Source organism: Coregonus lavaretus (genome assembly GCF_964263955.1).
Source record: "Coregonus lavaretus genome assembly, chromosome: 26".
NCBI lineage: Eukaryota > Metazoa > Chordata > Actinopteri > Salmoniformes > Salmonidae > Coregonus > Coregonus lavaretus.
The window spans coordinates 11,254,085-11,267,285 of record NC_140013.1 but is presented as its reverse complement, the minus strand read 5'-3'; the positions used below and the strand labels follow the sequence as shown (position 1 = coordinate 11,267,285).

Below are 13,201 nucleotides of genomic sequence, written 5' to 3'. Positions count from 1 at the left end.
GCCAGCTAGTGACCACTCTGCAGAGCTGCCTCCAGGGAAAGATGCATGACAATAAATGCCGACCTGCGCACACACGCACTTCATCCATCAACAGACTACACATTACCAGAAAACTCTATTTATTAACAACACAGAGTGTTACTTAACCCCTGTGGGTGTTGATGCGTGCCCTTACCCACTACTTTACTGTCCTCTCTCTCCAGGTACTTGCTCCACATTCTCTCCCCTTTCTCTCTGTCACTGTGGGAGGGACGACCGGACAGGAGAGGGTGGGTCAGTATTCAGTGAGTTAAAGCCTCATGCTCATTGCTCCCACGCCTTCCCTCTTTTAAACCCACGAGGCGTCACGCCTCCACACCCACTGACTGCATACTAATACCATGGGACGTGCTGCAGCCCTACCCTCCCAGTTAACATTCTCTTGACCATAGTCCCATGGTAGTTAATGGAGAGAGAAAGAGCAGGAGAGGAGAGCAACACTCACGGCAAGTGGTCAAAGTCCTCCGAGCTGCCCCGCGGCCGCACCGTGACCCGGTTTACCTCGTTGTGCAGCCCGTCCAGCAGGAAGCGCAGGAACTCCTGGGCGTCCTGTTGGCTGGAGGGAGGGACACAGACAGACAGACACACTGGTTATTTTTTAACGCATTGGGAAATCATCTATAATACCATTACTGATACAAAGGTATTAGATTTGGAGTGCCTCTGAAATGGCAACCTATTCCCTACAGATGTAGGATCTTAATGCGATCACCCTGTTGAAGGAGAACTTTCCTGCATTGCAGGAAATTTCAAACTTCTAGTGTATTTGAGGTTTAAAAACGCTTCTGAAGTTTGTCATTACCACTTTGAAATTTCGGATTTGATTTTCCCTTACGAAAAATGTATCAACCCCTACAACAATGTCTGTTAATTATAATCCATATAATAGTTCACATTTCCTGTTGCTGCAGGATTATTTTCCTGCTGTAGCAAACGGGCTCAAATTAAGATCCTACATCTGTATAAAGTGCATACATTTTCATTAAGGCCCATAGGGCTCTGCTGTTGTCAAAAGTTGTGCACTATATAGAGAACAGGGTGCCATTTCAGAGTTAGCCTCAGTGAATAGTTAGTTGAGGAACAACACGTACTTGTATCCCACGAATCGGGGGGCGTATCTCTGGATCTGAGTTTTGAACTCTGAGGGGCCGACCGCCTCGCTGCTCGAGGACGTCCACATGGTCTGGAGGAGCTTGGCGAATTCTACAAGCACAACCAGGAAACCAAGAAGATAGATCAGATTCCCTTGGAATAGGGGCAAACACTGTAAAATGGGAGACTGGCTGGTAAATACTATTTTCAGCATTCATTGACTGCAGGGGACCTAGGCTAGCTATCTCACCCTCCATGAGTGTTCCAGTGTTGGTGCGGCTGTTTTTGTTAAGGTCGCGTCGGTAGGAGTTGTGCAGACAGTAGTCCCGGAGGTTGTGCGTGTTGCTGAGACACTGCAGGATGGAGTTCATGAAGCACTGTAGGGACACACACACACACACACACACACACACACACACAGTCTTTAGAAGATGGTTAACACGCACACTACCATGCTGTTTGTGGTGCAGGAAGTTACAGCTCCAAAATCGAGATTGTTGAAAAATATTTGAAAAAGAATTCCTGCATACACAATTTGACAATAACGTTTTCAACGTCGAAGACAAATGTGCAGAGGTGAAATCTGCTGGAGTTATTTTTAGAATTTTTTTGTTACATACATACATGCATGCACGCACACACACACAGAGGAACAGCCAACATCACATGTGGCCACGTGATATGTGCTAGAATGGGGAAAACAAGGAACAGTAGGCTGAGTGAATGAAAGGTAGCAGGGATAGAGAAAGAGACAGTCAAGTCCCCCAGCCGGTACAGAGTTCAACAGCAGAAAAAGCACCCTGATAAGACAGTACAAGTAGACAGTTTATTTTGGGACCCATCCTTCTCCCTGTTGCCTAGCAAATGCCCCCCTCCCCTGTCCCCTCCCCTCCTGTTCGTAGAGCCATGAGATGGCATGGCAAATAATCTCAGCTAATGGAAATAGACTAGCTAAGGGAATGTGTTAGTGATATCAAAACACAGCCCTTAAGCTGATGGCAGAGGATAGGAGATGTGGATTACACTATTTTCGGTACACTGACAATATTCAACGTGTCTTACACAATACACATGAATAGAGGCCTAATTAGAGTATGAATATATGATGTGTCTGTGTACATATGTATGAGTGTGTGTGCACCCAGGCCATTACTTACGGTATTTCCCAGGTTCCGTAGGCCCACCAGGCCCTGGGCACTCTTGGAGTTCTAGGGGGAAGAAGAAGATGGAAAAACAACAACATTTACCAGAAAAAGCGTGTGAGAGAATGTGATCTTTACATGGGCCTACGGTCGAAGGACGTGTGCGATAAACATGGGCCATCCTCAGAAAACTGGGCCTTTCTATTATAGGTTAGGCTACTATAAATGCTATGAGATGTAAAGATTGACATATTCATTGTCCAAACATTAGCCTGGTCCTGGTTCAATACAGAGGGAATCATGTCGTATATGCCACCTCAGATGTGCAGTGTTTTCTACACAACTGAAAAGTCTTGGCTTAGCAATAGCCTAAAGGCTTTTAAGGTGGATAACGGTCTACAATTGTAGAATAAGGGCTTTGTAGAAAATCAAATGGCCGACGTCACTGCTGTTCAATTATATAAATTCAGTCGTTTTATAATTGAGTAGTAATGGAAATAATTACCAAAGCACCAATCTGACTGCGGACAAAACTTGACATTAAGTACAGTAGGGCCTAGCCTATCTCTTTAATATGGAATGCAATGTGTTGTGCCTTAAGGCCGGTGCAATCAATTATTTAGGCCTAGTACGTTGAACATAAGTGAACATAAGGCCCCATCACAATGATACAGTCCCCACATTTAGACCAGCTGAAGGGAGACTGGGATAGGTAGAGAACAGTTCCCGCAGAGTCAGACAGGCCAGAAATCCGACACAATTATGTTTTTATGGGTTGATGTAGAGCACAGCGCTGCTGGGGCACAGGAGAGGAAACCTGATCCAGCTTCCAGTGGAACTCAATATAACACTGAAGTGACCCTGACTGAAGCTCTCCAGTAACCCTCACCTGCATGTTCTGTTCTGGCCAGGCTCATATAGCCTCCCTCACTAGTCCCTCCCCATGACCGCAGGAGTGACCAATCACCACAGGACACACAGTGAAAAACAGACACACCCATGTGCTTCTGGTATCTGGGAGTTCAATCAGGACAGTGTGTAGTGTTTCCAGCTTATGTAGTTATGAGAACACAAACTTGGACGGGCTGTAGCGTATTACTATTATATAAATAACCCAACGCCATCTGTCCCCCTTTCCCAACAGAACAGAAAAACCCATCCAACAGTTAAATTAACTCAGGATTATCTAAATCCTCCTCTCTCAATTCCAATGTAAAATAAAGCGATTTATTAGTCCGCAACCACTGTTGTCAGTTATTGGTTAACTGTCAGTTCCTTGTGGTTTGGTTCCTACTGTCCGAGACATTCTTACCGTGTGTCCCAATAATCTCATTTCCCCCCTAATTTTCACTTGTTCACTTCCCTTCAATTGAAAGGAATTGACTGGTATAATTCCCTTTGTAGCCTACACCAATCCAATGCTTTTACATTTGTGGGAAGTAGTATGCGAGTGTAGGCTACACTTCAGGAGGAAGGACAGATTATTAGGTCGCTGCAAGGCAAGTATCATACTGGATGACCTATCACACTGGATGACCTCTGATAATGCTCATAACAAACTCACACCGCTTGTCACCTCCAGAACAGTTTTCCAGAACGAGCCCCATGACGTCACAATTTGCCGTACTTTGCTGAGTAATATCATCAGAGCCCAAAATAGCACCTTTCCTTCAGAACTTGCTGCCGCGTTCTCATTGGCTGGTTGCTGTCAGAGCGGTGCGACTGTCACTGCAGAAGTCATCCTGAAAGCCTCTCTCCCAGGGAACGCTATTTTTACATGAACAAGCTAGAGGACAATATGACATCACAAACGCACTTGGTCACACTCACAACATCTGGCAAGGGCTTTAGTGTGACTTACTGATTAACTGACAGACTGACCAGTGTTCTTCTTTGGACTAGTAACAGATGAATCAGTGTCACCAATTATGAAAATGTATTTTCATTAACCTTTGATGATAAGCTTACTTATAGAACTCTAGTCTTCACAGTGGAGTGACAAGCCCCGGCACATGCAAGAGGCCCACTACTGTTAATCATTATAGCAGTGCACTAATCACCTTGTGTGTGTGTCCCAGTCAGGAAGTTTACAACACTCTCTCCCCCACGTGGAATCAATCGCTCCCTCTATGCCGAATGCAACATCATTAGCGACAATCTTGCCTAACATACTAATTAATTTGGAAATGATCTCGATTTGTAGGCTTTTGGGTGATCCTTTTTGGTGACAAAGCTCTAGCCTGAGGCAACAGAGGAAGAATAGGTGTATATAGCAGTGCAGAGAATGCTATTCTGTCCTGATCTCAGTCAGACAGTAACCAACTGTCACAAGAGAGCATACTTCCTCTAGATTCCACAGAATACACATTGTACACAAATTGAAAATAAATACTGTGAAAGCTTGGCAAATGGGTTTGAGGTGCAAATGATGTTGGTCAAATGAATTATCTGTCTATGGCCGCCTAACCCTACATTTAGGCCTACACCACAGTGCAACTGTATTGACAGCTATTCTAAGCAGTGAGTGCTGAGCAGTTCTATTCAGCAGCATGGTTGAAGGTCTGTTACAGGAAGCTTGTGACCAATGTGTGAGTGTGGATGGATACTACACGTGGTGGTAGCCTTGAGGTTAGAGAGGCGGGCCCGTGACCGGAAGGTTGCCGGTTCAAACCCCCGAGCTGCCTGCGGGGAAATCTGCAGAACCGGCAGGGTTACAGGCTTCAATATCCCTGTATACTGCCCCTGTATTCTGCCCCTGTGCTGCTCTCAGGTTGTGTGTTAGGTTGGGTACTGTGACAACAAGAAATTAAGAATATCTGTGGAAATGGACCAATAAAGCAAGTATTGTAATCTCTCTCTCTGTCTGAATGCGAGCTGTCTTGCCAGAACACTTCAACAGCTCTGGGACCTATGTGGAGTGTTAGAACACATCCATTACGCCAATCCATACATTGATCCAGGATATTATGCGTTAATAATAGCCCTACATCCGCTGGCAGCTGCCACAAAAAGGTGATGAGTTGAAAGGCATGATGGAGGGCATTAGGTAATAGGCAGTGTTTGGTTCAAACTGTAGCTAGTCCAATCTCTAGTCTACAGTCATTCCATTTACAGATACAAATGTGGCCTAGTTTTCACATAACACAGAGCCTTATTAATGAATTGCCTTGCATTCTCAATGTATTTACACATAACATGATCGCTGCCTCCACGCTATCAATCCGAGACATTTGATTGAAATGTTATCTGTTGTTGTTGGGATTTAGGTGTTTTGGATTCCGTGGCCCTTGGCAGACACTGACATTGATACTGAGCTGAACTATCTCATGATGAAACAGCCAGGTACAACTTGTGCCCTGAATGGGTTGAGTAGGCCTGCCTGACACTGTTCCACCTTGCTCCATGGAATGCGGTATAATCATTAGCTGGCAGCAGAGTTGTGTTGTGTTGAGTGAGAGCTGCTGGAGATGGAGAACAATGTGTTCTGACCTTCCTGTGCTTGGCCCCTGCTGGGAAACAACAACAGCAACCCACCAACTGTCTTCACATGGAGTGACTGAGCAGTCATGGACCAGTCATGGACCAGTCATGGACCAGTCATGGACCAGTCATGGACCAGTCATGGACCAGTCATGGACCAGTCATGGACAGTCATGGACCAGTCATGGACCAGTCATGGACCAGTCATGGACCAGCTCAATCAATTGATATTTATATCCACTGTCTCTCTGACTATTCAAGACCAAGACAATGCACTGAAACAATAGCAACACTTTCTCTCATTTCAAAACAGGTTATGGAAAAGCCTCACAAGACCTAATATGATCCATAGATAAAACATTTGAGGGACAACTGAAAAAACACACTCTTCATTGTGATAGCCAGGTACTAGCGTCTGCCACAGGTTTTCACCTCATGTGAGCGAAGCCTGGGAGCCAAGGATAGCGTAGACAAGTACACTTTCAGTCATGCCACTCCGCTCCTTCAATTGAGTTTATTCATTGAAGCATTCAATACAATACACATTCTCTAGGAGGAACTCCGATTATTGAAGATGATCAATGAAGCATCAACGTTCAAGGTTCTAATAAAATCATCAATCATTAGACTATAGTGGAGAACTGTTGGCCAACAAGTTATCCAGTCACGGCTAGATCCATAAACACCATTAGCTCACTAATGTATGTCAGATTACTTCAACATCAGTCTGAAAATAGACCCCTTGACCAACAATTTTACCTCGATTTGTTTCTCTCTATGGATATGGAATTATGGATAAAAATAGGGAGAGGGTGGGCCATAATGTTCCATACGATATTACAATGTTGCATAATAAAAATTATACACAAATCCATTCTAAATATATTTTGATACAGGCCTAGGCTATGTAATATAATTTATCAAATGCCAGCTATGGAGTGAGATTAATTTGAGATTATATAACTAGTCTAATGACCTGCCAGAATACTGAACCTCCACAGAGGCTTAACGGAGGTTTAGGTTACTGCTAGAGTGACTGCAATGCTATATCGCTGTCAATGCTGATGTGTAGAAGACCCCCTACTTATTTTCCTCCATTAAACGCAACATCAAGCCTCCTAGATCCTTATTGATTAACAACACATCTATTACTGTAACTAATACGCAGACAAGCATTCGATAGATCATCTTGGTGCCAATATATCCTCTCTTGTTTTACCTTGGCTTGATTAATGAGAAGTCCTACGAAGGTTGACACCAGCACGGAGCCAGACATGCTCGAGTTTTTCCGCCGCATCTCTTGCTTCATGAACGGGAAAGCAGAGGCCGGGGGTTCTTCGGGTACGGTCACCGTGTATGACTGTCTCATGCTGGGCATGATGACTGTGAGATAGTCGGCTACCGGTGTGTTCTGAAGCTCTGCCGGTATCAGGCAGATAGAGCCGGTGCGCTCTTGATTCACCGGGAGTTGCGCTCGTTCTCCTGATATTCTATGTCGCAGGATCTTTGTATGAAAGGGTAGCCTACGTTACGAATATATTAGTATTTTTGCTCGAGCTTGTTCGTTTCCTTTTTGCGGTTGTCATGAAAAACCGAGCCATTCATCTACACTCGACTTACAAGCGATACATACCAGACTGGTACTCCTGATATCATGAAAAAACACATAAACAATACATTAATTCAATAGTTTCGTAATGAAAACAGACTGAGCAATGTCTTGTTTTCTCCCCTATATATTCAATAAATCGAAGACCTTCAGTATACGCAAATAACAACAATATCACTCGTGCAGTAATCAATCATAGGGCTGATTGAGAAGTAAATAAATGTACACTGCCTCTCCATCGTTTTACAACACCGAAACCCGCCTCTTTTCGGCTTAGTCCTACAGACGTCAGCCGCTGCCACAAACCTCTCCGACATCAAACACAGTCAAACACAGTCAGAGCGGTCCATTCACATTTTTCTTATGCTTATTACTCGAATGGTGCTTCCAAGCACACCCGTGGAACATTCATTCCCGTTGTCCATACATCAAGCAATGAGATACAACACATTTACTGTCGAATATGTGTCCTTTCTAAAGGGCTTCTCTGTGTGAGACCCATTCATTTCAATGCAGGACTACGTTTCAGAGGAGTACAGTATATCGTGTTGGGGACAGTGCTTAATTTGAGCCACCTCTCCGTTTTGGACTGTCTTGTTCCGGAAACTATTTGGCTGGATCCGGTACCCCTTGTGGCATGACAAATTATTTTATTGTAAAAATTAAAATAAAAGCTATCAAAGTTCATTCGAGTTGCTTCTTTGTTAATTATCCTGCCCCCACAAAAAAACGTAATGTGAAAAAGTAGATTTTCAGCCCGGGCCTAATATTCTAAGAGTTGATTCTGGTTGGGCCCGGCCGAGTTTATGGTTTGCGCAACATTGTAACCTATGTTTGAGACTCGTGGCAGTGTCTATGTGAGAAGCCTCCAGGATCTCTCACATAACTAGAATGAGATTAACTTTCTATGATCTCTCTCCCTCTCTGCTCTGATAGACATGAGACTGCAACTCTCATCTCTCCAGTGATGCACTTCATCATGTATTTCCTTATAGAATCATAGCCGCGCGAAGGGTTCTGAAGGAACTGCAGCACCCCTGATAAATTGAAATACATTTGCCAAAGTTATAGAATTACTGCTGTCTGTTCAGAAATAATACTACACCATGATAAGGCCTATAATTTAGTTACAGAGGATCAATAACTTCTTTTAAAAAATAGCCTCGCTGTGGATTGTAGCCCAATAAGAAGGAATAGCCTACATCCGGAACGCGCGGCAAATCTGTCAGTGAAAAAACAGCACGTAGACAAAACAGGCCTTTCGCAATATTTCAAGTACTCGCAATATTTCAAGTACAATCGAGGGAAAACACAGGTTGGAAAGCAAATGGCTCCTGCTGAAAATAGAAGAATCTATGCTGTAGGCTACCAAAATATTTGATCAACTTCCAAATATTGTTTTACAAAAGAGAGAGAGAGATAGGCTTTAGACACAAGCGCATCAGCCATCACCAACGAGCGAGCTGCGTGTCATAGGCGATATGCACAGGCGAGCTTGACGTATTTCCGGTTAAATCTCAGGATGGATGTAAACTTCCGGTTATCGTAGAACGCTGTGCTACCGTATGCTAGCATTGAATGCTTGTCGTCAAAAACATCCGAAACGGTTAATTTTCGTCGTTGTTGTTGTTTATCTTAATGTTTATGTTAATGTAATACTTCGTCTTGACTTATAACACGAATGAGATCTTGCGTGGAGCCCCAGATCGAGGGAGATTATCAGTGGTCTTGTATGTCTTCCATTTCCTAATAATTGCTCCCACAGTTGATTTCTTCAAACCAAGCTGCTTACCTATTGCAGATTCAGTCTTCCCAGCCTGGTGCAGGTCTACAATTTTGTTTCTGGTGTCCTTTGACAGCTCTTTGGTCTTGGCCATAGTGGAGTTTGGAGTGTGACTGTTTGAGGTTGTGGACAGGTGTCTTTTATACTGATAACAAGTTCAAACAGGTGCCATTAATACAGGTAACGAGTGGATGACAGAGGAGCCTCTTAAAGAAGAAGTTACAGGTCTGTGAGAGCCAGAAATCTTGCTTGTTTGTAGGTGACCAAATACTTATTTTCCACCATAATTTGCAAATAAATTCATAAAAAATCCTACAATGTGATTTTCTGGATTTTTTTCCTCAATTTGTCTGTCATAGTTGACGTGTACCTATGATGAAAATTACAGGCCTCTCTCATCTTTTTAAGTGGGAGAACTTGCACAATTGGTGGCTACCTAAATACTTTTTTCCCCCACTGTATGTATTTGAGCTGTCAACAATGACTAGTATTATTATCTGTTTAAATGTTGCATGTGTGATGTGTGTTGTTGTAAGCTACTGGAAACCTTGAATTTCCCTCGGGATGAGTAAAGTATCTATCTAAAACTATCTAGATCTAGCCTATCTACTTAATCTAGTCCTACTCTCAGCTGGTGTGGTGGCTTTAGTTTCTTCATTGAGCGGTAGCAGTGGGCTCTCACAGAGATCTCATTTGTAGCCCTGTTTTTACCTGATACTTTCATAAAAGTACAAACACATGAAGTGAGAGGTATATACACATGATTCAACTTTATTTAAAGCATGATTAACCTGAAGATGGACGGAGTCATGACTTAAAACACCAAAGCAAGGCTTCTAGCTCAGGCTAGCTAGCGTTGGCATATTACCTTCAAAGTTGCAAAGAAAAGAAGAAACGTAAAATTTGAAGCCTTTATCCAGTTTGCTACGTGGTGTCGTACTGGATGTCCGGACGACCCTCCCGTATATCATTAACAGATACTTTAGGCAACTCCAGCAAACACCTTGTAAACTTCATCTCTGCCATCATAACGGTCTACTGTCACTGTCTGTTTTTTTCCGGTAACCGGAAATGCCCAAGCATCCTTAAGCCAATGCGGAAGTGATGCGTGCATAGAGCCTATTGGGTGAGTCAGTGAAAATGGAAAACATTTTTAGGACTATAATTTTCTCCTCATATTGTAGCCTACAATATGTGTCTCCAAACCTAGGCCTAGGCTATTGATGGATTCAAGAAAAGGTCATTTTAATTGATCTCAGATTCTCAGTTTGTCAGTGTCAAAGTAGCCTGCCATTTCGATCATTTGTGCGGTATAAAATAATATTCTGCCAATCTCCAGTCATGCACAGAATTGCATGAAATGCGTTTATAAAAGGCAAACATTTTCCCGGACCCTAGGCTACTAAAAAATGTCCCCATGTGTGCAACTTCTGTAAGTGCCTCTACTCTACTGCTCTATGCAAATGTTCCGGCACCTCCCGATTTACAAATTAAGCACTGGTTGGGGAGATTAGGCTACTACTACATGCTCATTATCTGTTAGGCTATTGACCATGGCTGTAATAATCTTGTTGTAATAATACATCTCTTCATAGTTAGCTTCACAGAGGAAGACTGTCAGTCTGACTCCTGCTACTCAGCCACAGCAAAATGTTTTCAGGCCATTTGAAGGTCAAACTGTGATGCTTCAGCAGTTAAAGTAGGCTTACAGTATGTCTCTTCTGTGCGTTGTGGCAAATGGGGAGGAACATCAGGATCAGCCATTAAGCCTTTTGTAAATTCCTAGTAAAGAAGAGCTCCTAAAGAAAATAGGGTAGGCCTAACTTAGCTACATTCAGTACCAAAGGTGACAAGTACAAAAGGTGAAGTTTTACAACATGGTAAAACAGATTGTAGGCTAGAACATGTTTTCCTCATGCAACATCAACAAATAGGATTAATTGCCAAACCATTGTCAATTTGCTGTTCATCAATAAAACTAAGTGCTGACTGCAGTTTACCCTCTGTAATAAACATTTAGCACCGTTAGCTCTGAACTCTCACCTATGAGAGACAAACATGTTTGCTTGTTTACATGTGTCAACACTCAATCTTGTTGCTCACCCCTCTTGCTCAAAGTCTAAAAATACCCTGATTTATTAGGACTCAAAAAGTGAGTGGGAAAATACAGATGGCTTTATGCAGCTAAAATTCCATCAGTCCATTTCAATTTCACCACCTCTCTTTAAACCTAACAAATGACATAAGCATTGGAAAAGTACAGAGTCCCCGACACAGCTAATTGTATTTGCAATGATGTTGCCTATTACATTTGAGGACATCAGAATTACATTTCCCCAAACCAGTCACACATAGAGCAGCGGTCTGCCAAGAAAGGGGATCGGTAAACAGGAGACATTATGAAGTGTGTGTGAAAATGACTAAACACAAATGAAGGTCTAAACATCATCAGCCATCAACTCAAGTCAGCCTCAGTCAGAGACTGATAACAGCTACAGAAAGTGATTTTGATTCCATATGAAATTATCTACTAAATAGGTCTACTAAAATGTAATAACACAGGTGTAGATTATAGGTTCATGAACCAAAACTGCTTTCATGCTGCCACAGCTACTTCTTTAGCCTTTGGTCTTTAGAAATGTCTTCCTCTGTAATTGTGATGTGCTCCTGATCTAGAAGCAACCTGAATCCAAGATGGCGTAGTACTGCAGTCCTGTTTTTGTCGTGTGTCTGTAAATAGCCTGTAAATACCCTGTTTTTTTGTATTTTTCGTACATATTTCCCTATCAGACTTTTCATCCTTCTACAAAATATACTTTCCTGCAACCCGCCTCACTCAATGTGGAACGGATTCTATTATTGACTTACCTTTTATCTAGAATCTCCAGTTGAAACTAGCTAGCCAGCTAACTAGCTACTTGCTATTAGCCACAGTTAGCAGTATTTCACCCAGAACATTGGATTTTTCTGCGGGAATAATTTAATCACTGGACATTAATCACCGGATCGCAACTAGCTAGCCACAACCGAATGGATGTTGCTGTCTGGCTAATCACCACTGCCCCCGATGCAAGCACCAGTTAGCCTCGAGCTAGCCTAGAGCCAGGCTCATATCTACCTCTAGGTCTACCGGACGGGAGTAGCCAGCTAACTAGCTACTTGCTATCAGCTACCGTTAGCGGTTTTTCACCATTGTTCGTGGCCTGCACCACCCACCAGCCAGCTCTAGTCTGGACTATTATTCGGCCAGTCTGCACTGTCTGCACAGCGCGTTATCGACCCAGAACATATCAGTTTTTCTGCCGGAATCACTGGACCTTTAACTCCGGATTCATCGCTACCAGCTAGCTGCAACAAAATGGACGTTGTGGTCTGGCTAATCATCCTGAGCTAGGCCCATCTCCCGGCTATCTACCTCTCTGTCAACCGGACGGGACCACCTAGTGTTGACACGGAGCCCCGCCGATCCTACACGACTGGTCTGCCGACGAAATCGTCTGATGTGGTTACAACAGGCTTCCCGTTACAACGTCGACCACGAAGATTCCATCTGCTAGCCCCGGCCCGCTAGCACACGCTAGCCGTGGCCTCTTGCTCGCTAGTGCTTTAGCAGCCCCCGAACTACCTCCGAACTATCCTATTGCTGTTCACTGGACCTTATGATAACTCAGCTATACAGCTGATGTCTGCTGGACTGTTCCTTTTTACGGTACCGCATCCTGTTTATGTTTAGCCTCAGCCCAAACTGTGTCGTCATTACCAGCTGTTGTCTTAGCTCTCTCAAATTACACCTGTGATTGCTTTATGCCTCTCTCCCATCTCAATATGGTTAGCTTATTGTTGTTTCGGTTATTTCTAATTGTACTATTTCACTGTAGATCCCCCAGCCCAGCTAAACCTGCCTTAGATAGCTCCTTTGTCCCACCCCCCATACACGCGGAGACCGACTCAATTGGTGCCTCCAGTGATGCTATCTCTTTCATTGTTACCCAACGCTTAGGTTTACCTCCACTTTACTCATATCCTTCCATATCGTTGTCTGTACATAATGCCCTG

General features: G+C 43.4%; 1 protein-coding gene across 3 annotated transcripts in view; it reads right to left on the bottom strand.

Annotated features, from left to right (window-relative positions):
• Positions 1 to 13,201, bottom strand: part of LOC311101334 (ubiquitin carboxyl-terminal hydrolase 2-like) — a 28,110-nt gene that overhangs the window by 2,475 nt on the left and 12,434 nt on the right. The window contains exons 1-6 of one of the 3 annotated variants that reach the window (XM_084142465.1): positions 6,973 to 7,622; positions 2,289 to 2,339; positions 1,382 to 1,508; positions 1,131 to 1,242; positions 485 to 595; positions 176 to 240 (exon numbers count right to left, since the gene is read on the bottom strand). In XM_084142465.1, coding sequence (XP_083998591.1) covers positions 176 to 240; positions 485 to 595; positions 1,131 to 1,242; positions 1,382 to 1,508; positions 2,289 to 2,339; positions 6,973 to 7,131 — 625 coding nt within the window. In that variant the 5' untranslated portion in view covers positions 7,132 to 7,622. Of the gene's footprint in view, positions 1 to 175; positions 241 to 484; positions 596 to 1,130; positions 1,243 to 1,381; positions 1,509 to 2,288; positions 2,340 to 6,972; positions 7,623 to 13,201 lie in introns of those variants that run through there. The other 2 variants (XM_084142466.1, XM_084142467.1) reach the window with 2 other exon arrangements.